Source organism: Anser anser (assembly GCF_964211835.1).
Source record: "Anser anser genome assembly, chromosome: 15".
NCBI lineage: Eukaryota > Metazoa > Chordata > Aves > Anseriformes > Anatidae > Anser > Anser anser.
The window spans coordinates 9,163,515-9,191,513 of NC_139736.1; the positions used below are offsets into that span (position 1 = coordinate 9,163,515).

Genomic DNA, 27,999 nt, shown 5'->3' on the forward strand with positions numbered 1-27,999 from the left:
TGGTGCATGAAAGCACAAATTGGAATCCAGAAGCACTTTGGTCTTCAGAGTTTGCGACAGATTGTTTTTAAGAAAAGGCAGAAGACCCCAAGAAGAGAGTTGAACCAAGAATTTGATCATGTGTGGGCAACCTCCATGCAAGAGAGGTGCAAAAAGAGTCATGTTCAAACTGAGGCAGGCACAGGTAGCCTGAGGGAAGCCCTCGGTGGGAGAAGGGAGCAGTAAACAGGATAAACAGTTTCAGAAGTGGCTTTTCATTGTGGTTAGCTCATTGTAAAAAGCTGAGCCAGGTTTTCCTGGATGCTTAATGTTTGCGATACCTATTGATTTCAGCTGGTGTCGGTGCATGCTCAACAGTTTCAGAAGTGTTGGAGCAGCTGCTATGCTGAGACTGCTGCATGTAATTACCGAGCACAATAATCTTGTGGTTTGTTTGGGTTCTCTGCGCCACTGTTATCCAGCTTGCTATCTGTTGCCTTATCCTTACATTGTAGTGCCTTTAGGACAGGGCTATCTCTTTCGTTGTGCGCAGCAACTGGAGTGATAAAGATCCTGACTACGTCTAGTGCTTCTAAGAATTACTGCAAAAAAGTCCCATCCCATAATTATTTATTAATACGGTATGCATCAATGTGAGACATTTCATTGGCTTTAATAGGCTTTGGATCAGTTTCCTTAGTACCTCTGGCCTTTTTTTGGTTCCATTATTCATGAAAGAACATGTTTAATTCAGAGTTAGGGACTGCAAATATATCTAGTATACCTTACGACCCTTGCTGGCTTCATCTGCAGTTACGGAAGTTATCCCCAAGTGTAGAGCTGCTTCACGTGCGTGGCCGGGTACGTACCAGACCCCCTTCTGAGGCTGCTCCGTCTTGTATGAAATAAATGTTGGGTTCCTCTGCCCAGTGTGGCTGGTTTTCAGATTTTTTGCCCCATGATGGAGTGTGTTGTTAGAGCACAGGGCACACCTCAGGTCTAAAAAGCACCCATCTACCATGGGCTGCAAAGTCAGTGGTGAAGTTTAACTGGTTGAAATCAGGGTCGTGCTCTGCTCCGTCCTATTTTCATTCGGGGACGGTCTTTTTGTCAGCCCTCCATTATCTGTCCTCCAGCTTTTACCTAAAGATAAAAAGAAACAGCTTATAATTCATTACACTTCATTAAAATGAAAATAAAATTTATTTTGCATCAAAATGTAAAAATATGACTTGTTCATTATTAGCATATAAATGATATTTTTTATGTCACTCTGCCACAAAATCACTTACATTTTCAATGATCACAGCACACAAAATTAATTTTTGATAGCCTTTTGTGATTTGGTTGGAAATTCTCATTTCTTTTTGTGCATTAACAGCAAACTGTATCCACTGCTATTCATACCAAATTTTAGATAATGAAGCAATTAAAAATACATGGATTGAAGATCTTATCTCATTTTTCCTCTGGCCTATTTCTGCTTCATTATTCATGAAGGGATATGTTTAATTCAGAGTTAGTAATTGCAGATATATCTAGTATAAATTGTGCCTTATATTATTTTTCCCAGTTTCAATTTATTTTAGCAAATAGATCTGTGGGGAGAAAAAGAGCAAGAAAGACAAAAGGGCAAAAATTACATCTCAGTGTCGCCAAACAAAACCTTACAGGTCCATTGCTTGTAAAGTACGTCTGCAACTCAGGGAAGAAGTTGATGCAGCGAAGCACTGCACTTGGCATATTAACAGCCTGGTGTTTGTATCAAATGGAGGAATTAAATGGTTCCGATATGAGGCAGTTGGAGACCTCACGACTCCGTGCGACTGTTCTACTGCTTTTATCGACAAAGTCAAAAAGTCCCGAATAAGTGACAAGGAGGAGAGAAATGAGACTGGATAAATAGCACAGCTGAAATAAAATTAAGGTGTTTTAGGCAAAGCAGAGGAGCTTTCACTTGGCCTAGAAGTGAGAACGAGTCTGGATCATGCTTTTCCATATATCTGGATTGAGATGTGTCTATAAAGGCTTGATAAAACGTTCAGATCCCAAACACGTAAAAATTATTGAAGTTCCACTGGGTTTGGGATCCAAGAAAACAAAAGCCAGTACGTGTGGTAAGTGTGGGCTTGGAGGGGGCTGCCAAAGTGCAGGAAGGCTGCTCCTTGGCCAGCTGACTGCTGCTTTCCCCTCCCATAAATTTCAGCGCAGGGGCTGGATTAGGGTTTGGACGAGGGTGCCAAGGAAAAGAGAGCTGAGACATGCAGGAGAGAGCTCAGACCAGGCAGCCAAGGCACCAGGGGGGCTGCTGGTGCTATTGTCCCCCAGCCCCAGTTAACGTGGGGCCAGGTTGAGCTCCTGAGCTGGGGCTCGCCTGCAGACCCTCCAGGAGATTTGCTGCTGCCCCGTCTAGGGTTGGCAGGAGACATGGGTGTCCGCTTCATAGGGAGGTGCTAACAGGGTGAGTTATATCTGGGAAATGCAAGAGCTGGCTGTTGGCTACTGCAGTTCCAGGGTTGTCGTCTCGGGTTGTAGCTCTTTGTTGATCTGCTCTGTGGTCATGGTTGCTGTAGGACTAGGAGCAGGAGAACTGCTCTGTCTGCAACCGTGGCACGAGTTGTCACTGTTCCACTCTTGGTTCTCCACCGGTGAGAAACGGGTGCAACTTGTGGCTGTGACATCCCCTGTCTCTCTAAAAGACGGTGTAGAGCAGAAATGCCTGTGCTCCTTTGCCTTTTGTGACGGCTCCAAAGAATAGGGCAAGAGATGGACTTACTGCATTTCTCACATTATAAGTGTTCCCCTCTTGGGATTTCAAAATCAGCCTTCCTTAGGAGTTGTCACTAAAAACACCACTTGTCCTGAACCTTCTGCAGAAGACAGGGAAAGAACATAGGTGAGTTCCCAACCCTCCCTATGACTGTCAGATTGCAAAAGTGAAAACTTGTTTCTAATCTCTGAGGACACAACTCCAAACCTCCCCTTATACCAGATGGATTTTTTGTATATACGTCTCAGAGTAGAGATAGAGTTTGTAGAATTAACAGTCTGGATTTATTAAGCATTGTGATCAGCACTTTCTAGTGCAATTATTAATGAAAATATTGCTGCCCAGTTAGATGATTAACAATATCTTGCAAAGTGATGCATAGCCTTTCTTGTGTAGTCCTTGATTCCTTATTTCAGTAAGTTCATTAATTACAATCTTACTTTCTCTGTTAATGAATTCTGGTTTATTCTGATAGCTCCGGAAGTCTTAAAACATGTTGGGAATGGTTCTCTGGAGTGAATCAGCTCAAGTTTTGGAGATGTTTTATGGCAAATAGCATTTTACACTTAGTCCCTTTAAGCATACAGAAGTAACAGCAGACTTGACAACACCTAGCATCCCTAACGAAAATTCTGCCTACCTTCAGCTCCTTGTGCTCACTCCATGAGGAAAACTCACCCCTTCATAGCCAAGTACCTGTAATTTCCATAGATGACATCGACAGGCAGTGCTTTTCAAAGAAATTACACTGCCTTTGTTTGTTCTGATGGACACAAGCAGTGTCCCCTGACCTGCTGTGGGCGAAGAGCAAGTGGAAGAGCGTGCCGCAGTGGAAGTGTGAGAGGCCATGGCAGGACATCTAGTCTGGCTTTGTCTGCATCATCACCTGTTGGTGACCTTGAGTGTGTGCCAGCCGCGTGCTTTGTGTCCTGCAATGCGCTCACAATGTGTTCACAGCTTTCAGAGCCCACAGCTGCTGAAACCTGCTGTTGGTTCATCCCATGATGATGAAACTAAATATAATGCAAAATTCTTCCAAATGTGTGAAATCTGTGTTCCTGGAATCCTGGTTTTAATGAGTTCACTGGGAGCAGGCTTTCTACAAGTCCGACTGGTGTATGGAGGACCAGCTTCCAGCAGGGCTGTTACTGAATTGCTGCAGCTGTGCTAAAGCTGACCCACTCGTGGTGGTAACAGGGTGCTTTGTGGTGCTACTAAACCAACAGTGCAGCACAGGTGGTGTCTCAGAGGTGCATCTCCTCTTCACTGAGTAGCACTTTTTTTTTTCTGCTTTGGTGATGCTTCCCTTGCTCCTACAGTTTGTCCTTGCTTTGTCTCCTACCACCCCCTATATGGATTTGGCCTTTATCTTTTGCTCTGTCTTTCCTGATTTTGGAGGAAAGAGGCCATGTGTGTGTATTTATTTTTTTCCCCCCTTTATCTCAAACCATATCTCCTCAACCTCCTCCTCCTTTTCCTTTCCCCTTATTTGTCACACGAGCGTTTCTGGATCTCTGCCTTGCCCTTCCATTGTAGTTTTCTCCCTTTCCCTTGATCCATTTCCCTATGTCCTTTTGCTGGAGGGTGTCATGGGAAAATGCCATTGAACTCAGAGCAGCTGTCTCCTCCTCACTTTCCACTGATGTTGCAAAATAGGGGGCAGAAACAGTCCCCACATGTGTCCTTGAGTGAGGCCTGGAGGCTGGAAAATAAGAGAGGCTCAGAAACTGAGATAAGCTCTTGCTCAAAACTGGGTGATTCAGACACTGATCGCCCACAACAGCTGATCAGAAACACGTGTTTGGTGCAGATCTTACCTCCTTGGCATCCCTGTCTCTTAACTGTGATGGTCATCTAAACATTCCCACCAAGTAGGACTTCACTAGCTTCGCTTCATTAGAAACTAATTAGAACCATCACCCCAAGCTGAAAAGATGCCTTTGAAGTACAGATATTTGTGCAGCTTTTCTTAATCAAGGCTTTCTTTTCATGCCTCTCTCTATATGCTGAGTCCACCCTGCACATGGACTAGAAACCCTGGAAAGAAAAACTTCTCTTGCAGTATTTCCAGTTGGAGCAAAACCAAAAATCCATTGGAAATCTCATGATTTCCAGCACAGTGTACCTGCCAACAAAGTCTGGAGAAGCTGCAGTAAGCATCCAGATGTCTGGATAACTCCCTGAACTGAAAAATCTTTGGAGGTTTGTTTATTCTTAATGCAGAGAATAAAACCTTACTATTTACCAGTGTTAATAAACTCCTTAAAGTGCCTGGTGCCTGCGAGGCAAAGCATTAGCTGTGTCGCTTGTCTCAATAAGCGTACAGGCTTGTGGGATGTCTGGCCTGCACAACACTCAGCTAATTCAGTTCAGGGATTTAGTGCAGAACTTATTGTTGGGGAGATTAAAAGGGGGAATTCATGGAAGAGGTGATTTTTAAAGCAGAGACGTGAGGCTGAGATGGAGACCAGGATGGAGCCCTTATTTATACATCTCTACAACTCTTGCCATAAATTCACTGCAAATCAGCTCAGACCCCGAGGAGCAAGCTGGATGGCATGGCCTTGCCATTTCAGATGTTTCCCTTGTTTACTCTGTGCATCTTTATTAACAGCACCGTCAGGGTGCTGTGTTAGACATTGATCTGCCTTGCCAGCAGGAGCGGGGCATGCGTTCTGAAGGGCAGGTGTCAGCCACTTGCCAAGGGCACTACTCGCATGGGTATTTAACTGTTTCCTAGGTCCCAAGAAAGACCCATGGGAAGAGGTCCATGGCACTGAGACAGCACAAATTACGCTGCCAAGGAAAGCACAGGGGAGGGGAGCTCTGCGCTCCTGAATTCCATGCCTGGAAACCTGTCAGCCTAGCAGACACATCAGCCTTGTTGCCCTCCTGCTGGATTACTGCCTGCTTGTTCAGATGGACTGGGAGGGAGCCACTGACCATTTCCTAGCGCTTCTCAAGCCTGAAGCCCACCAGATGGCAGGAAAATAACCCGAAGGGTGTTTTAGAGCACTTGAAGCTTCAGCTATGCCTACTCGTGAGCTCCCAACCTCTGGTTTTGAAGGTGCTTCCTGTAGTGGTTCATTCACATAATTGCTGCTTTATGGTAGAGCCTCAACTACAAAACTTCCTGGGATTCCCTTGAAATTTCCTCAAGGGAAAAGGGGCAGCTTCTGAAAATTTCTGATGGCTTCTTGGAAGCACTTAAGACACCAAACGTTAATCTCAGTGCTGGGAAATGTGCAGTCTGCGGCATCTGCTTGACTTTACACTTGATGGAGGCTGATGGAAGAGGGGTACGAATTGTTTGGTAGCTCTTTGGGGATGTTTCAAAGGGAGAATACCAATTTGTATGTTTCTGTGAAGGAAGCAGGGTGTGATGTGATATACAGATGAGCGTTTGTTTCTTTGGCTTCTTGTTGTTAAAGCAGTGAAAGGCACCGAGAAACTTAACTGGCAGAGCAAAAAAGAACAAAACCCTGTAGCAACCTAAAACAGACACGTAGCACTTGCAGCTACCTCTCTGAATGCCTTACTTCTTACTACCCAGCCTCTCCGATGCAAAATCTCACCTCGCCTAAGTGGGACAACCCCATTCATAGCCTGGTTTCACTTCAATGCTCGCAAATTTGCAGATTCTGTAAGTGAAAAACCTATGAGCTGAGGATCCCCCTGTAACTCTTCATCCCTCCTGAGCCCAGGCATTGCTCCCTGGGCTTTCTCTGTAGCTTTTCCGCTCTGTTTCTCCCAAGGTCTGCCCTTGCCCAGGGCATCTCACTGCCGTGAAAAGCACTGACGAGCTGCTGCGTGCAGCAGGCCACTCTTTGTCTCCACCTCACCGGTGGTGGAGCATCCAGCCTGCTGGCAGCGTCCCCGTGAAGGCCCTGCCCTGGCCCAGCCCTGCAGTCTCAGGCCGTACCCCTGCCACGTCGCAGATCCTTGCTGCTTGGGCCCTGCCGAGCCTCAGCTCTGCCTCCCTGCCTGCAGGTTTTGGCCAGGCGAGAGGCTGGGGCTGGCTACGGGTCGGCTGCCAGCTGGCATGGCCAGTGCCGAGACCTGCACTGGGGTGGAACGCCCCAGAGAAAACATTCGTAGCCCCACAAGACCTTCACGTCTCCCTGGCTTCATGAAGCACCCGGACTGCAAGCTTTCTGCTCATTGCATGCCTGAATTTGTCTTGGATGTCAACTGACTTTTGTTTGCAAGTTGAATTTTGGCAGAGCTTTACTTGTTTGCATGTTTGTTTTTTAATGTTGTTGAGTTCTCTGGCTAAGGATGAGTGTGAGGGTTAAATTCCTGAGTCACACTAATGGCAGTCTGTGCAGTAATTGCAGCGGTTTGCAGGCTGTGTAAGGTTTGTTAGAAGTGACTGCATCCCATGGTGGTGTCGCTGTACCTGTCACTGCGGATGGACAGCCTGACACCTCGTGTGCTGCACACTGCAGTGTGCACACGGGTGTGCAATTCGGGGGGCTGGGAGAAAGGCTGGGCCCATCTCAGCTCAGCCACAGGCATCGTGCATCTTCTTCCTCTTCTTCATCAAGGACTATTCATGTAAGAGCTAAGATAGGCTTTCTTTTTTTTTCTTTTTTTTTTCTCTCTTTTTTTTTTTTTCCCCCAGGGCCAATCTCTTTCATATGTCCATGAAATATGATTTCAATTTGCACAGGAATGCCTGGGTGTTGCCTGGTCCTCCAGGGACTGATGGTGTGTGTCTCCAAAAATGATGTGCCTCATGCAAGCAATTGTTTTCTCGGTCCTGTTCAAACTTTTTGGCTTGTTTTCCACAACAAACAAACAAACAAACAAAACCAACAGGCAGTACTTAAGGTGTTTCTATGGTGCAGACACTTGCTGTCATGTTAGTTAATCCTTCACCTTCTCAGTTCTTTGCAGTCTTCCCCTTACCCGCCCTGACCTTCTGTTTTCTCTCCTCTTTGGGTGGTGACCCTCGCTGGGCTGGCTGCCTCCATGGGCGTGAGCCCAGCACCAGCCACAACAGGTTTTCTCCTACAGGAACAAAACTCTTGAAAACACGAGAGCACCCAGCCACGGCTGGCCCAGCACACCTCCTCCTCGCTTTCAGTAGGTGCTGGGGCACTGCAAGCACTGAGCAGCACAGGCAGCTGCCACGTGTCCTCCTCGCCTTCTCCTCTCATTCAGCCCAGTTAGCAGGTTAGCACTTACTGCCTGCTCACGGTCTGATGCTGAGGCCATGGAAAGCCCAGCAGTCCCCAAAGGTGTCCCGTACACAACCACTTTCAGCTCTAACAGACTTTCCTGTCTAGCCTGAACCTTTCGTGTCCCTCCAAGAACAACTCGAGAGCGATGCCATGGAAGCACTCACTGCCGCGGGGATTCTTAGGCCTCACTCGGGAAAAGCCTGGGACTATTCCAGACTGTTACATCAGCCTCGTAAATGACTCACGCTGGCTGTCTGCACTTTCTATTACTGGTGAGGAGACAGCTGGGTTGGAGAGCTTTGGTCAGCCTCATCTTTCCACAGGGCAAAAGGAAGGCTGAGCCAGCTCGTGGTGTAAACCCAGTGAGTTCAGCAGGGCGTATCGCTGTCCCAGGAGGTGTCTGTGTGATGCATCTTGTCTACGTGGCGCTGAACAGAAATAAGAAGTGGTCAGATATTTTTCTTCGTGCTCTATGAGACACCACCCCCCACCCTCTATTTTTCTGGTTCATCTGCTGAGAGTTTAGTGTTCGTGCCAAGAGACCACAGCGAAGTCTTTTTCAGCCTGCCCCATTGCTCATTCCAGAAAATGGTGCCAAGTTAATTCACTCATAACCTCATAATATCAGAAAAGGAGGTCTAAGATTTCTTTTCTTGTCTGTAGTCTTATGGTCTTTTATTTTTCCAGAATTTGTTGGGTTGTCCCTACTGAAAATTTATTTTCATGAGCTGTGCTCTTTCTGGATGCATTTCTGCCATCATTTTGTTACAGCTTTGTGGCATTTGTTTTCAGGTTTTGCGCTGATGAGGTCCTGATCAGTAAGAAATGAAATAAGTAATACTTTATTAATGTTGCTGGTTGTTACCAGAGGTGGCTTTAAAAGAAGGCAGGTAACCTTTATGGGAAAATCCAAGTGTTTCCATGTCCAGTCCAAATGGACTGAAATAACCATGGGTTAAGCTGAGCCACGAAACACACAGAAATGGGAAAACTGGAAAAGTTCAAGTTATAGCAAAAGTTTGGGTTTTGCCTGAGTTTTGAAAACAACGGGAGAGGGATAATATGAAAAGGTGAGGAAAGGCCATTTGAAATGTTCTGTGCCACGTGGGGAAAAAACAGATCTAACCAGATTGAGATGGATCCAGAGGGAGTGGTGAATTTGGACACTGCATGGGAAGGGCTCAGGAGGGCCAGGAGGGAAAGCATCTCCATGAGAAAGTGGAACAAAAGGCGGATTTGAAATGAGGGAAGCTACGGGACTTGTATGAGGGAAAGGAGAGAAAGTGTCATGCATATTATTTCTAAGTTTTTTTCCAAATGATCTTACCACGTTTGCTTTCCAAACACGAGGCTGAAAACTCCAACACAGGCAGATATTCTCACCAGATTTTCACTGATTTCTGCTTCCAGCCTGCCTGGAAACCCCTCAAGATGAGGCTGTCACAGTAATTCAGCACATCTGCTTCTGGCCCCAAAACCCATCGCGAACCTGGGCGAGGTTTGGCCCTGGTCTGGGTGGCTCCTGGGACAGGGAGCAAGCCTGCAACAAAAGCCAACTGCATGTCTTGGAGCACCCAGAGAGGTTGGGCTCACACTTGTGTAGTAACGGGCTGAAGAAAGATTTGTACTAATCCTTCTTAAATTCAGACAGATTAATCTATCAGTTCGTGACATTTCTGCTGACAATATTTATGAAGGGTGCAGTCACCCTTTATCCAGTTGTGGGCAGCTTTCGGTCCTGCAAAGCCCAGTGGAAGAAGTGATTTAGGATTATGGAAATTGGTAGCTCACCCTATTGTGACATCCTTGTGCCAGGTTCTTAAAAAGGCATTAATGGTTAGCGTTGCGTGTATGCACACAGAGTGTTTTGGCAGTCTCTACACACAGAACTTCTGGTCTTGTAGTCTCTGCTGCAGAACAGAAATCCTTTTCGGGAGAAATGCACCATGCCAGTCATTTTCAACACTGAGATCTGATGCTTTCCTGCAGACATTGTGTTTGTTCAGCTGTGGGGACTACATGGTGCAATTTTTTTACCTGTTCTAGATTAGTAACCATGCAGTTCTTCCTTCACTGGGTGGGAGCAGCAGAAACACTTTGGTGGGGTGAGAAGTTCCCAGCTCAGCCAGGCTCTGAGCCTGTCCCTGAAGGAGCTGCCATGCCTTTGCGCAACTTGAAGTTGGTGGGAATTGAAGGTGCCCATTGCACATCAGGATTAATTCTGCAAATGTGCGGACATCCGAGTTAATGTTACCAGCTTCAGTCAATTCAGTCAGCGTTCTCGGTCAGCTCTGCACTCAGTGCTTCCTTGACCCTGCTGGTGTCAGTAGCTGTTGACTACTGAGTGAATTGAAATAGCAATTCCTATTTCACGGCACACGTTGACAGCTGCTGTGCATGTTGCAGTCACAGGCAGTGATTAGTCACAGGAGACAGCAACTATTACTTGTACATTAAGCCATGCTACCTTAAAACTAAAAACCAGCAAAAAATGACTCACATACTGACCGGGAAACCTTCATGAGAACATCAGGATGTTCTCCAGTACAGTATATGCCCAACGCATTGCTACATGAGGTGCTTTGCTGTGGGTATTTTTTTCCTCAGTGAGCGTTAAGTGTAGAATGTGGTAATGGGGAGAGAAACTGTGGTCTGTAAACTATCTTCCCAGTGTAATCTGAAGATTCAAAAATATATAGGAAGTAAATAAAAATTACCTCGAAAACAGCCATTTCCTTGCCTGGGTCCTGGACTATTTGGTGCTGTAGCCCTGTCCAGGCACCGTCTGAGCAGGCTGTTCGCATAAGGTGACCCACCAGGACACCATACCCTCTCGGGGATCTCATTAAGCTCTTTAGCTGCTCAGTTTTCCACTTTCCAAGTCCTACAGCATGAGCTTTGGCTTCCCCCATTGGGTGTGCACAATGAAATGGCAGCTACACATAAGACACAGAGCCAGGTTCTGTGAGCGGAGAGGGGGACACCCGTCCTGCAGCCCACATTCCTCCATAGCCCTCCGTGGACCTGCTGGTTACTTGGGGTGGTTACGAAGCTGCTGCCTTGGTCTTGCCGTTACTGCAGACCACTGGGACAAGGCTTCAGCCTTCTTGGACTGCACTGTAAACAGCTGCTAGAAAAATTAATTGAGGCATTTCCTCCTGCAGATGATTTCATCAAACAGTGACACTTTGCAGCCAGAACAGTCTCCCATTAGCACTTTGGGTTGTATCACTTCTGCAATTAGCAGCACGCTCACAGCACCAACAGAGACCGATACGAGCATTCCAGCTGGTTCCTGCCCACCGAGCAGCGGAGTTTACTGACCGTTCGCCTGAACAGTTTGGTACCGCTAGGGGTACACTGCAGAGAGGGAATTACGCTGGCCTTTGAGACATGGTCAGAGAACTGTTAAAGAGCACATGGGGCTTAGGAACCAAAATCCCTTCTTAGTTCTTTGGGATTTGGCAACCTGGCTCTCACAGTTAGATTTCAGTTACAGCAAATTGATTTTTCCTAGAATCGGAAAATAACAGAGGCTGAAAGGGACCTCTGGAGGTCACCTCCTTCAGCCACCTGCTCAAGGCAAGTTGATATTGTCAGTGTCCAGCCACTCTTAGCCACTGCTGCAGCAGAGGAGAGCTCAGGGAGGTTTCAGTGAGGCAGTAAAAATGGTCACGAATAATTAACTGATATTAATTTTTGAATGGTCCTCCGCAGTCTGAGATACTGAGCCCTCCTCCGGGGTCTCCTGCTGTCAAAAGGGGGTTTGCTATTTGCTGTTCTCACCAGCATGGTGTTGGAGTCACTACTAGCGAAGCGTTCAGCTAGGTGCTGCTGGTTGCCTTGTGAAACCATGTTTGTATGCAGCAGGTTGGAAAGCAGGTTGGGAACAAAGTACTTTCCCCAGGATTATTTAGGAAGGTGGAGTAAATGCACTGTTGAACTGCTACTTCAGGCACCGATTTCAAACGAGAGATTGAGTTTTTTATGGAGTTATCTCTTTTATTATATTCTGTTGCTATTCCCTGCCTCATTAGTAGCTTGGCTGTTCTTTCACATTTCTACCTCTTTTCCAGCCTTCCTCTGCAAAAGACAACAGTTCCTCTCTGAGGCAGCTCCTTTGCCAGTTGCTGTGATTAGCTCCGATTTCGTTGCCCTTTCCTTTCTGGCCCTTCAGCCACCTTCCTCCCCTGAGGATGCAATGCTCTGAAAAGAGCACCTGCTAGTGCAGCACACGGAGGTACTCCTTCAGGACACGAGCTGCACTCCTTTGTGCCTACAGAAGAGTCTGCCTTTGGATCCCGGGATGGTCTTTCTGTACGTGGCCCATGACTGGCGGCGAAGCTCTGTAGACGTGGTCATTCATCGTGGAGACACACTTAGGTGATGCTTATCATTACCTCTGGGATGTAGAGGGTGCAAGTAGGTAGGTGCTCTTTGTCATCCTGAGCCGAGAAGACGACAACCATGGAACACTGTGTTTTTGCAGCCTAAAAGTGTGTGTTACTAATGTAAATGAAGAACAAAACGGAGCAAAGTCTGTGATGAAATATTTAAGTTCTTCACATCTTGGTTTTTTCATCTCTGTACCTCCAAGGGACGACATGCCATCTGAGCCTGGCTTTGTAGTGCCAGCTAGCAGCAGCATTTTGTCTCTGCTTGTAGAAGCTCCCCCGCCTGCAGCCACACGCTGCCTGCCAGCTGAGGCTCCTGTGCAGGGAAAGTGAACACCCGGTGCTGAGTCCCAGCGTGCTCGTAAGGCAACCACTTGTTACCAGGAGCCTGAATTAAGCAGCTTGGAAAACGTGTCAGCGTAGCGAGGAATGGCAGTGACCCTCAGAATGAACTCTGGCAGAGGGGCTGAGACAGAAGGTGGACCCCTGCTTGTCCCCAAGAGGATCTGAAAATGGTTTGCACTGAAAAAAGGTGTAGCAAACAACATCACAGCCCAGAGGAGATGTGGGGGCTGCTTGGGCGCTGTGAGACAGTGAGTACTGCCGTAGGATTTCCAGAGGCATCCAGGGCAGCCACATCCCACAGGATGTGAATAGCATCTGGGATCCCGAATCCCATATTTTCTTCTGAAAATTACAGACTGTTTCTTTCAGACTATTTCTTCTCCATCCTTGCTCCCTCTGGACTACAGTAGAGAGCATGTTACTGCTCCAGCTCTCCTAGAAGGTGAAAAAAAGATGAACAAGCACACGTCCCTCCGGAGAGAGGAGCTTTGACTACACTGGTTGTAGAGACACCCGTGGCCTCTACTACCTATAGCTCTGCTGCCCGGACTTAATGCTTTGGCAAAGCTGCCCAGGAACCACAGAAGCCAGGCTTAATGAACGTAGCAGACACACTCTTCTGAATACAGATATGGTAGGGTGGGAGAAAGCAAATAATACCTTCCTCATCCTTTTTCTGGAAGGCCACAGAAGCAATTCAGAGTGTGTCTGAGTAGTTCTGAACATCAGGTTTTTGTTTGGGTATGTAAGAGACCTTTTCAGCAATGAAGATGTCTTGTGTCTACTCATGTGCATAACTGCAAGCTCCGTGCAAAGATCTCGCAGAGCTGGCGGAGACGACATGCCACACAGTACAAATGGGAGGCAGACACAGTTCTCTGATGCACTCACAACAATTCCTAGTAAAAAGCTTTATCCTCCTGCCTTCTCCCACGTCAGTGGCACCAGTGCAGGCTGTGTGCTGTCCTTGAACTGGGGAGCATCCCGAAAATGCCTGAACAGCTCCTGGGCATCTGTCAGCCACAGAAAGGGCTTCTGCACTTCAGCTGGAGAAGCAACCTGCACAGTCTGCGAGGTGTAAATCCTTTTGCTGGGATTCATGTAATACCAGGAAACATGAGAATCTGCAAATTACAGGCAGGAAAAAATAACAGAGAATTAAAGTTTCCAGCCCTGGTCTTTTTCTGCACTGCCAAACCAGGGAGAAAACCTGCTGTGACAAATGGACACCTGAAATAAGGAGTCATTACAGCAGGCTGCTCTGCCACACAGACATGTCTGAGCAGGTGAAACAAAGTCATGGCTCCCTTATCTTATATTAAAAATGGTCCCACTTTATTAAAAATGGTCCCACTGTACCTCGAGGTACAGTATTTCACGGCTTGTGATTTGTAGTGAAGTTACAATTTCTCAGATCAGCCTTTTTTTTTTTTTTTTTTTTTACTTTCATACAAACATGAACTTTAAAGCAGAAAATACTACTATTTAGGGCTAGGTCATTCTTGGAGAGTTTTTATCATGAGCTGTACTCTTCATTATCTGAGTTTTTCTATTAGTGGCTGGAAGGTGTGCAGTTCTCATAGAAACTATCACATGAAAAAATGTGAAAAAATGTGAAAAACATGTAATAGAAACTGGAGAGGAAAAACACCATCTCTGACCTTCCCTCCAAATAGAGCCTTACGGATGATAATCAAAGCAAGCTCCAGGAACAGCTTCAGGTCTGCTCACCTGCTTCTGTAATATTGTCATGGGTTTTGAGCTTTTTTTTTTTTTTTTCTTGCACCAAAGCTTTGTTTTTCTGCCACCACAAGCAGGTCCCTGGGTGACTTTTCAGGGATGCTCCGAGTGGCTGTGTTTCGCAGTGGTGCAAGCTTGGAGATGCTCATCCTCTGTTCCAGTCTTCTGCATCATTTTTGCTCCAGCTCCGGTACAGTACAGCCTAATCCACCCGTGTGCACGCCTAGTCAACTAGTGTAAGAATGTGCTGTAAATAACACCTTCCATGCTCAAGGTACCACAAAGCTCTTTATGCAGAACACCGTTAAATGCTGGCAGGAGAGGGGCCCCATAGACAAATGGCAGAGCGGAGCATGCTGAGTGATGCTGGACAAGAAAGCTTTCATCATCGCTGTGTGATCATTAAAGCATAGCCCAGTGTGAGGGAGTAGGATTTTTGGACATCTCTGTCAATTTGAGCAGAATGGGGCTGCGGAGAGGCGGGGGAAAGTCTGGTATCACAGCTCACACAGGCACCTCGGGTGCTTTGATGATGTGCACACCGTGCCCATGGGCACATCGTGGGGACAAACGGGCTCTTAGGGAGGAGGCAGGCGTATGGTTGGGTGAGTCCCGGGGGCAAATAAGATTAGTATTCATATTGCTTTAATACAAATGTTAATATAATATTTATATAGCATCTAATATATTAAGATGTTGTATTAATATTGGGGTGGCAGGTGAGAGCTGGAAGTGCAGATTAGCACCTTCTCATCCTGCTATGTTTTGCAAACCCATAGGAAAATCATTATCTCATTTACATAATAAATTGAATAATCTCTCATATACTCAGCTAATTATACTCAGCTCAGGTGTATTGAAATTAGCTACTGTTGTACACAGCAAGTGGGTCTGAAGAGAAACAAGTGTCTGATTTAAATCTGATTTAGTCCTGGCTCTGCTCTCTGCTTGCAGCTTCAGTGTCGCACCTGGGCGGGAGCAAAGTTGGTGCTGTCCCCATGGGGAGCTGTGGGACGTGACCGATGTTTATAGAACATTTGGGAGCCATGTGGCTGGGTGCTGAAATGAGCGTGGTGAGCCATGCAGAGCTAGACAGTTAAAGAAAATGGAAGAAAATGAGTCAAGACCTCAGTGAGAAACCGCCAGCCTGACCCAGAAAGCTGTTATCTTCCAAACTTGGCATGCTCTCAGGCAGTTGCACTGAAAACTTCGGCTGCAAATGCTTCTGTGCTTTGTATTAATCCTCAAGGCAGAAAGTAAGGTCACCACTGCAAAAACGTGGTAGCATTTTCATTTTAAAACAAGCCTACGGCTTATTGAATTTTGCTCTAATTAAGAGGTCTTTTTTTGGTCTCCGTTCCCTTCCCCACTGCATGCTGTGAGGCTGGTTTGTTTTCCTTGGCCTTGAACACTGGGAAAAGCTTTTGGGGGGAGATTTTTTAAACTTCACAGGTTTTCTGCTTTTGGCTTACGACTGATACACGCGGTTCGCAGGGGGCAAGCTGTGAAGCGGAGCTGTGAGGGTTAGGAGCCCCAAAGAGCAGCATTCTGCTGCCCTTCGTGCTGTGGTCCGCATCGCACCATTGGTTTTACCCGACAACACAGCTGTGGTGTTTGAAGGCAATTCAGGATGTTTTGGGGGGAATTTTGGCCTTTGAGGCTCAAGGTTTAAACGCTATATATTGTGAAACAGGGAGCAAAGCCAAAGGAAAGAGACTTTAGTGACTTCTGCAGGTGGTGGGGTGATGAAGTGCAGTGGGCTGGGGGGAGCTGCAGGTCACAGCACATGGGGCTGTGTTTGTGGGCGTTTTGGGGCATTTCTTCTTGGGACTGGAGCTCACATGTGTCTGGGTGCCCTCAGACAAACAGCTGAGGATGAGGACACGTGTTTGTTTGCTGGTACCACGTGCAATGCCTTTTTGCATACGTAGAGACTGGTGGTGCACTGTCTGCATATAGCGACAGCCGGCCGAGCGTCTTGGGAAGTGTCTCACATTCCTCTTTAGACTAGTCACTTCCCACTCAACTGAGAATGAATTTAAAAAAGTACAAAAAGGCTCCTTTTTGTCTATCACAGTAGCATCATCTTCTCTGGGCTTTTCATTTCCTCTATCCTCTGCCCCATTAATACCAGATAAGTGTGTTAAGAAGGTAAACATCAGCTCACAGCTTTATGGACGATTGATTGGAACAACAAAAAAAAAGCAGTTATAGTCCTGAGTGTAGCTGGCTCATGCTTGTATAAAACCTCTTAAAAATTATTTACTAGGTACCCAATAAAGTGTGCCAGAATAGCCCGTTAAAACCACAGAAGCAAGAGCCTCAGGGGAAATTTCCTTGCCCCGCTCCATGCCAGTCCGGCTGGGCTGTTGGTAGCATTAGGAGTGAACGCAGCTCACAGCGACATGCAGCTCCTTTCTGTTTGTGGTGAATTTAAGTAGGATATTTATAGGCATCAGTCATCTCTGGTCTCCTTTGATCCATTCTTTCCAACTGAAGAAGCAGTGCTTTGAAAAAACCACATCTTCGTTGATGCAGTGGCAGAATTAGAGAGAAGTGCCAAGATGCCAGCTTTCAAAATGCTTCTGACGCCTTTAATGTTTATTTTAACTTCTAAAAACTATCTGAAGGCATGATCCAGAAGCAGACGTGGGCAAGGAAAGCAGTAGAAGACCTTATTCCACCTCTGTTTGTGGATAACACGTCTGCGTAGCACCAGCTCTGAGGTTATCCCAAATGCTCCCACCTAGAACACTAAGTCCCTGCCTGAGCCCGTCTTGTGTAAACACATCTGTACCAAACACGCTCACCCCTCACACGCATATTGATACTACACTGGCTCCTGCCAGAGAGAATGCTGTGTGCAGAGCCCCACTATTAGCTCTGACCGACACGTGGATTGCCACTCTAACGTATGTATGTCACCAGCGGATCACAAGAGCTTTGAAGTCAAACATGTGCTTGGGATGTGAGCTCCTTTTCTTAGAGGAGAGCATGAAAGCGGAGGGGCACGAAGTCCCCTGCTGTCGGATGGCACTCAGTGGTTGATAAATAGGAGGTGAGGGCGACTTGCTAGCGCTGGGGATGCTCCTGCAGGCTACAATAGCAGGCAGTGCTATGGCCAGGGAGGCTCTCCCAGAAGAGGTGCCACAGGCAGCAAGGTGAAGGAGCACAGCACCATGTCCCAGAGCCTCCTTCTGAGAAGCAAACAGCATACATAGCCCCTCTGCAATGCCTTGTCTGAAGCCAGAGGCCATATCTGAATGTTAACAAACAATGCTCATGATGCCAAGACCACAGTAACAAAAATTCTCCGTCCCCACCCAAAGGGTGCATTTGCACCTCTTCTGTGTACCTACAAACCCACACCATGTGCAACTCCTGTCCCTGTTTTTAAAAGGAAGCCTGGGCTCAGAGGTGAAGATGTTCACGAAGGATTTATGCTGGGAGCACACCAGGACACGCTCGATTTGGCTCGGAGGCAGCCAAGCTGTTCAGCTGGCACTGGATGAACAAAAACATAGCTCAGGAAACCTTTTCCCTCTTGCAGATGAGCTATTTACACATCTGGAGCGTCATCTTGTGATCAATACTGAGACCAAGGAGGGCGTAACACAACGGATGTTGCCTTAGGTACACGATAAACAGTCAACAGGGTTGCTTGTATCCCTAGCTTGGTAATTCCTTCACCCTACTTGAGCAGTCACTGATGAGCAACACCAGGAACACTGGGACCTGAGCACCCCCATCATCCTGTTCATGCTGATAATGCAGCATGAAATCATTATCCTATTGATACTTAATAATCGAACCACAGTACGTACTCACTGTCTGCAACATTTCACCAGGTAAAAACAATCAGTTTATTGGTAATCTGGTGTATTCTTGCCCTTGGGTCAAAGCACAAGCAATGATAAAAGCCACATGTATGTGTATCAACAGCACCCACAAACCCAGCAACAGTAACTTGGTGCAGGTTGTTTCAAGGTTGCAGTATCCTCCGCAGCCCAGCTTCTCCATCCAAATTAAACTCTGCCACATGAAATTCATTGGAAGGCTCATGTTAGCTAGCCCTGAACTCACGTAATTGTTATGCTTCATTAATTTGGTGTGTTTATTTAAATTGGCTGGTGCATTCCTAAAATAGGTAATCTAGCATTTAAAAAAATGTTTCCTGATCAGCTTCACGGTGCTTTGAGCAGCTGTAAGCGCAAACTGCTCTGTTACTCTTTTGTCTTTCTCATCTGAATGCAATGGATACCGTACAAATGAACAGAGCTGGAAAGGTGCTTAATTTATGAACCAAGACGTGCTTCTAAATAATCTCTAATTAAGTTCATCTGTGACCTGGCACACGGTGCCTAGTTTAGTCTGGGCATTGCAGACCATTAGTAAACATTTTAATTGTAATAATCGCCACTGGCAGCAATTATTTTCAGAAGGACGGCTAATTTCAATCAGCAGAGGGGATCTGAAACACGAGGAACACCCGTCCTGTCTTTTACAAACACCAACAAAGCAGCGGCATGCCAGCGTGCTGAATACCCAGCTTCACTTTGTAAGAGCGCTGGTGGGGTTTGCAGAAGCGGAGTTCATCTTCCCAAGCGCTCAGGACCATCTCCTTGCCCAGCACCCATGAAGGCAGGTCTAGAGGGAGCAACGAAACGCGCTGCTGGCCCCAGAGCTGCAGGACAGACTGCTTTTGGACAACGCGGACGTACGGCGCTGGTAGGGTGAGGTGTGCATGAAATCACCCGCGCTGCTGCTGCGAGGTGCTGTAGCTGCTCACGTTGACTCGAGGCTCCTGGCGCGGCGGCGCGGCTCGCCAGCCGGGACGGGAGCCAGCACCCTGCCCCACTGCTGGCAGCGCTCTGCCAAGCTCAGAGGGAGCTGCCGCTGTTTGTGCTGGCGTGAGCTGGCGCTGCGCTTAATTTCTCAAAGACGGAAAAAGCTGGACGCTCATCCAAAAATTCAAAATCGAGTGTAGGATTGTTGTCAAATGCTGTAATTAGACACAGAGCTGCAGATGAGGAATAAATGCGCTATTTCTTTGTTAAATTGTCTTTTCTACCCTAGCCCTGTGATGCTGACTGGGAAGACATCACATGTAATGTTTTTCCCGGTGCACTCAGCGTGTTTCCATCGTACAGGCACTTTAGCACTGAATTAATTGCTAAGTTAATGGATGTCTGTAGTCCATTAGCAAATTAAGACCTGATGCTAATCCTCTTGGGGGGAAGGAGAAGGGAGTCTATTTAGTACCAAAGCATTCAGTTCGTTACCAATGGACTCCAAATGTTCAAAGGCAGGAAGGGAAGTACATCAAAGACGCTTTAATTTGAAAAACATACGGGAAGCTGATCTCAAGGCCTGTCCATGTTGCAGACCTTGGAGGAGCAGATAAATTAGCTTTGAATTTGTTATCAACCTAATCACTGGGGATTGGGTATGGATGAACCTGTACCCCAGTCATTCTCTTCAAACAGCATCTGATAACGTGGGTGTTTAACTTGTTGTATCTGACACTTGGAAGCATACCAGTAAGCTGAAATTGCACGGGGATATAACCAAAATAAGTGGGATTGCCCACTCTCTGAATCTGACAGCTCATCCCTAGGCTCCGAAGACGAGTCTGGAGAATCCAGCGACACAGGGGGAAGGAAAATACGGGCATGAGTAAACACAGTGCTTCTTTATGTGATTGGTACTGGCCTGCTTTAGACCTTGCCCAGAGGTGCTCCTCTGTTGCCTGGCCCCAGACAAACTGTTTGCACATGTCTTTTGGGATCCCCGTGCCGCGGCTGGGTGCCATGCACCAGGGTCACGGTGAGCCCCGGTTGGCTTCTGCTGCCTGCTCTGCCTGCAGCCCCGCTCACCTGCGGTTACGGCCTCACCGCCCGCATCGCCGTCGTGCCCTGCCCTTGTAGCACGCAGTGTGTAGGCTTAACCAGGGTTTTGCTGCTTTACATTATAGATATAAATACCAACTGTGTGCTCAGACCCAATAACGCTTGACTCCTTCGTGAGCGTTACTGCGTTCCCCTCCCGCCCCCCAGAAGTTCTGCTCTATAAATACAAGCCAAGCTGGTGCATTTTGCCTTTAGTAGTATATGAAAATGAAGCCTGCTCTGTAAGGGGTGCAATCACAGACCAAAAACCGTTCATGTGGGTTTTTCCTCTCTACCAGCAAAAAAATATAACAGTTAATTAGGCTGGAAAACCCAAAGGAAAGTGAATTCAGACGGCCAATCACGGCGTGGCATGGAAAATATCTCCATGACAACAGAAATTTACAGCACTTCAATTTTAATATATCAAAGGATAAGGGTAATTTCACAGCCACTACGCAGAAGATGTACCCCTCTCTTTCTCTTGATAGTCCCTGGATTAAATGGAAGTCAGGCTAATGTGGTCCCAGATGTGAAAGCAAAAACAGGATTATGAAGCCTAAAAAACGTTGTGAATGCAAATGCACCAGCAAGGTGAAAACTCGCCCTGCTGCGGAGGACAAACATTCAGGCCCTTTTTTTGTGAGATACTGCAACACGTTATATATATGTCTTCTGACATTTCAGTATCACGTACTTCTTTACTAGCACAGGGCTCAGGGCGGTACGAGCAGCACGGGCAGCTCTTGTCCCGAGCAGCATGGTGCACCTCCCGGGGACGTTACTGCTGACATCTCTTGCTGCTACTGCTTCTTACCCTGTAATGAACTCCAGGGTGACAAGGGAAAAAAAGGGAAAGATGAGTTTAGGATATATATCCAAAACATACATTCCCCTGCTCATAATGAACAAGAATATTATGCTTCCATTTTAAATACTGCACTCTGTATTTTGTAGATGCATCTGCATGCATGAATGTCTCTTGCAGAAAATGTTTTACAGTATTTAGTGGGGGATGAATCAATTAGGATAGATTTTAGAATAGATATTTCATTAGTGATTTCACTAAAATTAATCTATTTGAAGTTTCAGTTAAAAATCAAACCGAAGCAGAATGGTATTGGCTGTTGGCAATATTGAAAAAATACTAAAACTGATAACAAAAGGATTTCTATTAAATTGTTTTGTAACTGGAGGAAGAAAAAATGCTACCAGGAAACACATCACTTCCGATTAGATTCAACAGGACGCTCCTGTACATGAAAAAGCATCACTCTGCTCTGCCTGCAAAGAGCTCCTCTCTGGTTTTTGCACGTTTGAGCATGTTTGGTGTGGCACCTTCCCACCAGCCATGCCTTGGCCTCTTGGGCAGCGCTGGCTGTGAGTGGACAGTGAGGAGAACGCGGTCTGTAAGTACATGGGAATGGCACAGGGAGGAATAACTGTGCTGTTCTTGTTTGTTTTCTGTAATACAATACGGAAAGCGCTAATAGGATTAGCCTTTCATGATGAGTGATAACAATATATAAAAAACCCAAATGTTAATAGGCAGCATGAAATTGCTAACAAAGTAGAAAATTGCTAATAAAATCCAGTGGGTCTTGTTTTAATGTTGAGAGTACATCTGGCTTGTAGGACCGCTTCCTTCCCAAGCGCACAGAAAGCAGTAGGATGGTGAACAAAAAGGATTTTCAGTGCAGAGCCCAAGGGTGCTGCTCTTTTGAACCCTTACACTGGTGACCTTCAGCACCTGCAAAATGAAAACTGCCTTGCTTTCAAATAACCAAAACAGGGTTGAGCAGTCTTAAGAAAAGCCTTGGAAATTCCTCTACCAAAAATATACAAGCCCAAACCCAAATGCATTGTGCGGGAAGGAAGCTGAGAACACAGGCAGAAAGATCAGACAGTGCTTGGAGGGGACCTGGTAAATGCAGACAAAGGAATGTAAAATACATAGCAAAGAAATTAATTGGATAAACAGGAGGGCCAAGAGGTAAAGCAGAACAGAGACCTGGGTCCTGTAATAATGCTTTCAGAACTACTCGGATTAGAGGAGAAAGTAGAGATCAAATGAGCTAATTTAAGTAGATGCCAGACTCAAACGATAATGTGAACCTTAATTACTTACTCTTACTCTTCCTTCTCTTCTTAACTAAGTGAATTTCCCAGCCTGTGTTTCTGACTTTTGCCAGACAGGAACCAGACTGAACACTTCAACAAACGGAGTTGGCGAGGTCCTGTTCCTCGCCACGTTCTTCTTTCCATTTTTCCTTAGCTTTTAATTATTTTCCAGCCTGGCCATTTAGCTGCTCCCTTACTGAAAATCACTTAAAGAAGTATTTGTGCACAAGGTGGGGAGTGGCTCGGATGCCATAAAGCCCCACATTGCTGTCAGTCATGTTGATGCCCTTCTCCTTCCAACCAGCCTGGTGCTCCTCGACCTCACTGATTATACCCAGACAAAAGTCCTTTCACAGTGTCTCTTGTACCCCATTTCAGCAAGGTTTTAGAAGCACTTAGTGACATTTTCCACTCATATTTGGGCTTTGATGTACTTCCTCACCATGGCTCACTTCTGAACTTTGGGGTCATTTCGGAGGGTTTCAGTCATCCTGGGTGCAGTGCCCAAAGGCTCTGGGCAGGATTTTCTGCCTCCCAACACATGTTTTAAGTAATAAACCCATCAGAAAGGCTTAGATGGCTTGAAAAGCTTCATCCCAAAAGCAAGAAAGTAGAAGTTTTATTTTTCTTAAGCTCCCATAAATGATAAAAAAGAAATGTCAGTTTTATGTTTGGTGGTAAAATGTCCCTGCAAGTACAGATGTGATTTGTGGTTTCAGGTGGGGTGGAGTCAGAGCTGGAGGGCCTGAGACACCACTACAAAACTCAGCTTGTCTACGTGTTCAGGGGTCACCATCAGTGTCTGCTGGGCTGGTGGAGCAAGGCTTGCTCTGGAGAAAGCCACTGTCCCAGGGCTCAGTGTGTGGGGAAAGAACAGCCTCCGTGGTCGGGCACCAACAGAGGAGCCTTCAAAAAACAGTTCAGGGGGTTGCCAGACTGCTCAAATACTGTGTAGTGCAGCTGTAATTCATGTCTTTATGGTGATGCTTGCAGGAAAAAGTACAACACAGTGTAAGGAGCTGTGCCCCAGGAAGCTTTAATCGGATTTTCATCATCATCTAGGTGGTTTTGCATATCAGACCGGGCGCTCTGGGGTGCCTCTTGTGAGCTATCCCTTCAACCTGAACTGAAAGGCCCTAATATGAGTTGGAAAGCACTAATCATTGGAAGGATGGCTTTAAGGAGAGAAGTTTCAGAAGCACAGATCTTGTGCGTGAACCACGGCCTCTCCACAGGAGCACATGGGAAATGTACGTCAAGTGCGGCACAGAAATGTTTACCTTTTTTAATAGGTGTGTGTTGTAAATGAGTGATCAGTCCGCTGATAAGACAATGACTGGGAACCACAGGAGCGATTCAGGGAAAGGCAATGTTGTCCTTTTCTCTCACAAGTGACTCTGCTAACAGAAATATCGCTCTGTCCAGAAGAGCAGCTATAGCAACAGTAGGATTTCGCTGGGTAGAGGTCAGAGAGTATAAGCTGTTTTTCACTGTTGATTTTAACATGCCATCCCCACAACTGGCTATTATTTGTGGTGTTGGAAGCCTGTTCCTATGATTATATTTCGTCTGGTGCTACAGCAGGGCTGAATAATTAAAGCTGTCAGCCAAAAAAATGGAATATCTATATATCTTTGAGAACAATTTCAAAATAATTTGCTGTCCCAGTTATCTCAAGAAAATTGTTAACAAAAGAAGCTATCCACAGGACAGAGGAAAGCATGCTTTGAGGGCATCAGTGTGTCTTTTCCACTGTGTATTGCACAGAAAATTGTCACCAGTGATAGTAATATGAAAATCCTTGATAACTGATGGACAATATTTCCACAGGTGTGTTGGGAGTGAAAAGCAAACACCCGTTAGCTGGGTACGAGCGTGCAAAGCCAGTGTCTGTACTCAGCCGTCTCTGCTCAATGTCTGGATTTAGGAGGCAAAAGGTATGTGATATGTTCCTGTCTTCGTGGCCCGAGCCATGTCCTGGCCTGCCGTGCTGCTTACTGTGCTTTGCCAAATATTTTGGCTCAAAGAGTGGCCTGTGTCCCCGCAGGGTGCAGGCGGCTGGAGGACAGACAGGCTGTGCTGTCCCTTGGGTGCCTTGCTAGCTGAGCAGGGCGCTGTGGGTACAGCTCTCCGTGGCTTGGGAGCGGTACTGGGGCTTGCCAGCTGCCTTTGCACCCTCAGTGAAGTTGCCTGAGATTAAAGTTTGAGCTACACCTGCTCCAGACATGGAATCAGGAGGGAAAAAACAAAACATTATCCCTTTTCCTGGTGCTCTTTCTGTGCATGTTACATCAGGTTCATGTATACTCTGAACCCCCTTGCTGACACTAAGGTAACTCAGGTACTCCGAGGATGCAACCTCTCGGCTCCTAGGTCAGCACAATACACAGTTTGTGGCACAATTTCCAGGGATGCACACATGGGAGCTGGTGTTCTGCAGGCACCATTTGCTCAAAAAAAGTATTGCTAACTTGCTAAATACAGAAATATACATTGGTGATGCCTTTTGTGTAACAGTCTGGGGCTGGGAGGGGTCTTGCGGGGCTTTGCTTTGCAGTATCCTCTGATGGAAATGTTTTGTGAATTCTTCTTTTTTCTCTGCATCTGTCTTTTTAGGTTCTCTGCACTGGAAAGGAGACACTTGTGTTGTATGCTGATATATGTACACAATAACTCACCTCTAGCTCATGCTGAACTGACAGATAAACTCTTCTCTTCCCCGGGTTGCTTGCAGCAAGCTGCACAGATCCTGATGGCCTTAAACACACCGACCTGGGCCTCAGTGGAGCTGCTCACAGGCTGAGTTATGCGCGTTTGTACTGAGACGTTTAGCTGGTCAAAGACATCAGCAACCTAGATAATATCTATGTGCAATTATGGGTCCTAATTGGGCATGTAGCTCAGCAGGAAAGCTGCCATTGGCATGCACAGGCGCCTGGTGGATATTAGTCATCTGTGTGTAGCTGCAGAGCCCCGCGTTTCAAGCACCTGTTTGCTAAAACTCAGCTCTCACGTGGCCATCAGTGCAGCTCCTGGTCTCAAGAAGGCCGAGACAATTTCCTCTCTATGGAAATAGCCGATGGAAAGAGTCAAATGATTTTGTTGGAGCCGGAGCTGCGTTAGGTTGCCCTTGTGCTGGAAACTTGGCTTTATCTGTGCAGAGTTTAGGAAGTGATTGCATGCTCTGAGGTTGGGGTGGCTTTCTTTGCAAGCCTGTTTGTATTTGTGCAGCACATGGAACAGGTTAGGGTTTGCTTTTTTGTGAGGTTCCATGGTCTGCTTTTAATAATATTGCCTGCAAGCGTTTGGATTTGCTCTTGCATATGGTAATGAACTTCTCATGTGCCTTTTAGGGGTCCCATTCCTCCAAGGCAGGCACACAGCAAGCTGCTTTGCTCCCTGTTCTGGCCTAGGGCTTTATTCCACACTGCCCACACTATATACGTAGATATATGTACCTTATGGGGACAAAGGAAGGTATACATATGGAGCAAACCTCCTGGCAGGGAGGTTCAGACATGGAAGAGAGGCTATAGCTCTTGGGGTCCTTATGTCCAATAGAAGAGGCAGCAGAGCAGCCCACAGCTGCTTGCCCAAGGCTCCTGACTTCAATCTGTGTACATTTAGTTCATGACTTCTGCTCTCTTCTTCTCTCCGGCCATCCTTATGTATGACTGTGCTTATTTAGCTGGTCAAACCCTTACAGCAAAGTCCATCTCCTTCATGCAGCCATGAAGCACATTGTATGCTCAGGCTCGGTGCCTGACCATACAGGTTATGCCTTACCTAGTGCACTGCAGCAGTCGTTGGTTGACTCCGTATCAGCCCTCAGTGCACATGTGGCAGAAGCAATTGCTGCCCATGTAATGGCAATGCTGCTCCTAGCTTCCCCCTTTCTTTCTCTAGGGACATTTCCCCATCCTGGAGATCAGTCCAGCCTGCTAACTGATACACCGCTGGGAATTGCTAGCTAAACCTTTCACTCTCCATAAAAGACATCATTTACCGCTCTTTCTCTGCTTGAATCCCTTGTTCGGTACAACTAATCTTGCTCCCTTCTGGCGCTGAGCTGGCGGTGGGTTTTGCATACAGTTGTAGTTATCAAGGTGTATTCGTGTGGCGTTGCTGCTCCGCGCTGCATCCCTGCAAGGGAGTCTGCTCGGACAGCAGCTGCACGGGGGGTTGGGACGGGAGATTCACCCTCCTGCAGCGGGAGCTCCTCACGATGGCAGAAAATCAAGGCAATAAATCAAGGGCATAAATATTAGCACCAAAGCATAAACCTGCAGGGCACACAGAAAAGCCACATACTGTTAAATCTCCCATTATTTATTGCTTTATCAGATGGGTATTATTGCACTGTAAAGGATATATACGTTCCCTGTCACAAGGAGGTAGGAACCATCCAGCAGCAGCAAATCAGGCCATAAGCTGCTGAGATATTGCTGCCCACTGGAATCTAGGAAGGATGCCTGTAGGTGGGAATTTGTGCTTCTGGTTATTTTTTTTTCTCTTTTTCTTTTTAATTACCTAGAATAAAACAAAAGCTCTAAGGCGTTACAGCTAGTGTTGTTTAAGGAAGTGGAGGGGTTAGCTTTTTGGTCATAAATAGGGAGTATTTGGGAAAATAAAGAACACCTGTGAAACTCGCTGGGAGACGTTCAGTGTTACAGAGCTGTGTGCAGTGAGGGTTGAGTTTCCAGCTGTATTTATACCTGGACCCTGACAGGTGACTGATCTCTCAGTTCAGTGGTTTAGTGGAGGAACAGGACATTTCTGTGGGTTAAGCTGGTCCCAAAAGAAAAGGAGAGGAAAAAAGAAAAAGTCAACAATTCCCATTTGGCATCAAAAAAACTTTAATTTTTTTCATATGACGATTAAAACTTTTTTTTTCTTTGTCTTTTATCCTTCCTTGAAACAGAAATTAAATGACATTCCAAACAGTTTACTTTGAAAGCCAGCAGCAAGGCTAAAAGCCTCCGTCTCGCCTGTTTTATCTGAAGGGAATAGCAAAAGGAAGACGTTCCCGTTGTAGTCCCAAGGCTAATGAGCAAAGAGGTGCTGGAGCCAAACAACGATAATAGCAGGTACAGCAGAAACACACAAACATTACCCCAGATTCGAGGGCGGCTTAGCTGGCAAGCCCTTTGTCCAGCTGTCCCTTTGTCCATCTGTCCATCTGTCCATCTAGTCTTGCTTTGCCCAACGTCTGTCTGTGCTGGGCAAAGCAGGACTAAATGCAACTGTGAGCACCGTTGCTCCTTGTCGTGGGGAAAGCAGATGCATTTGCTTCGTGATAATAGCTTACAGGAAGAAAGTGTTATGTATTATTTCCCCCCACCGAAGTGCAGCCTGGAGAGGCCACAGCTCTTTGTGGTTTCACATAATGCATGTGAAAGTCAGGTGTGGTTGCTAAAGAGCGTGCAGTTAAGTAGTGCTTGAGGAAACTGAGCCATGGAAGTTGTTGGGGTTTTGGGGGCTTTATTTTTTTCAAACAAACCTTTAAATGTTGGTTAACTACTTACAAAGTGGCTCCAAGCCAAGTCCTGCTCCTCTGGACAGGGAAGCTTTAGGAT

At 46.4% G+C, this 27,999-nt stretch overlaps 1 protein-coding gene across 18 annotated transcripts in view; it reads left to right on the top strand.

The window, feature by feature from the left end:
* LOC310882027 (uncharacterized protein) overlaps positions 1-27,999 on the top strand; it is a 169,031-nt gene that overhangs the window by 127,046 nt on the left and 13,986 nt on the right. For 8 of the 18 annotated variants that reach the window (XR_014572767.1, XR_014572768.1, XR_014572769.1 and 5 more), the window contains 3 exons: positions 24,254-24,360; positions 25,040-25,226; positions 27,345-27,510. Coding sequence is in view for 1 of the 18 variants with exons in the window: in XM_083800142.1 (XP_083656268.1) it covers positions 23,486-23,673; positions 24,254-24,360; positions 25,040-25,096 (352 nt within the window). In the remaining 17 variants the exon portion in view is untranslated. Of the gene's footprint in view, positions 1-12,011; positions 14,130-23,485; positions 23,674-24,253; positions 24,361-25,039; positions 27,073-27,344; positions 27,511-27,999 lie in introns of those variants that run through there. The other 10 variants (XR_014572764.1, XR_014572765.1, XR_014572766.1 and 7 more) reach the window with 3 other exon arrangements.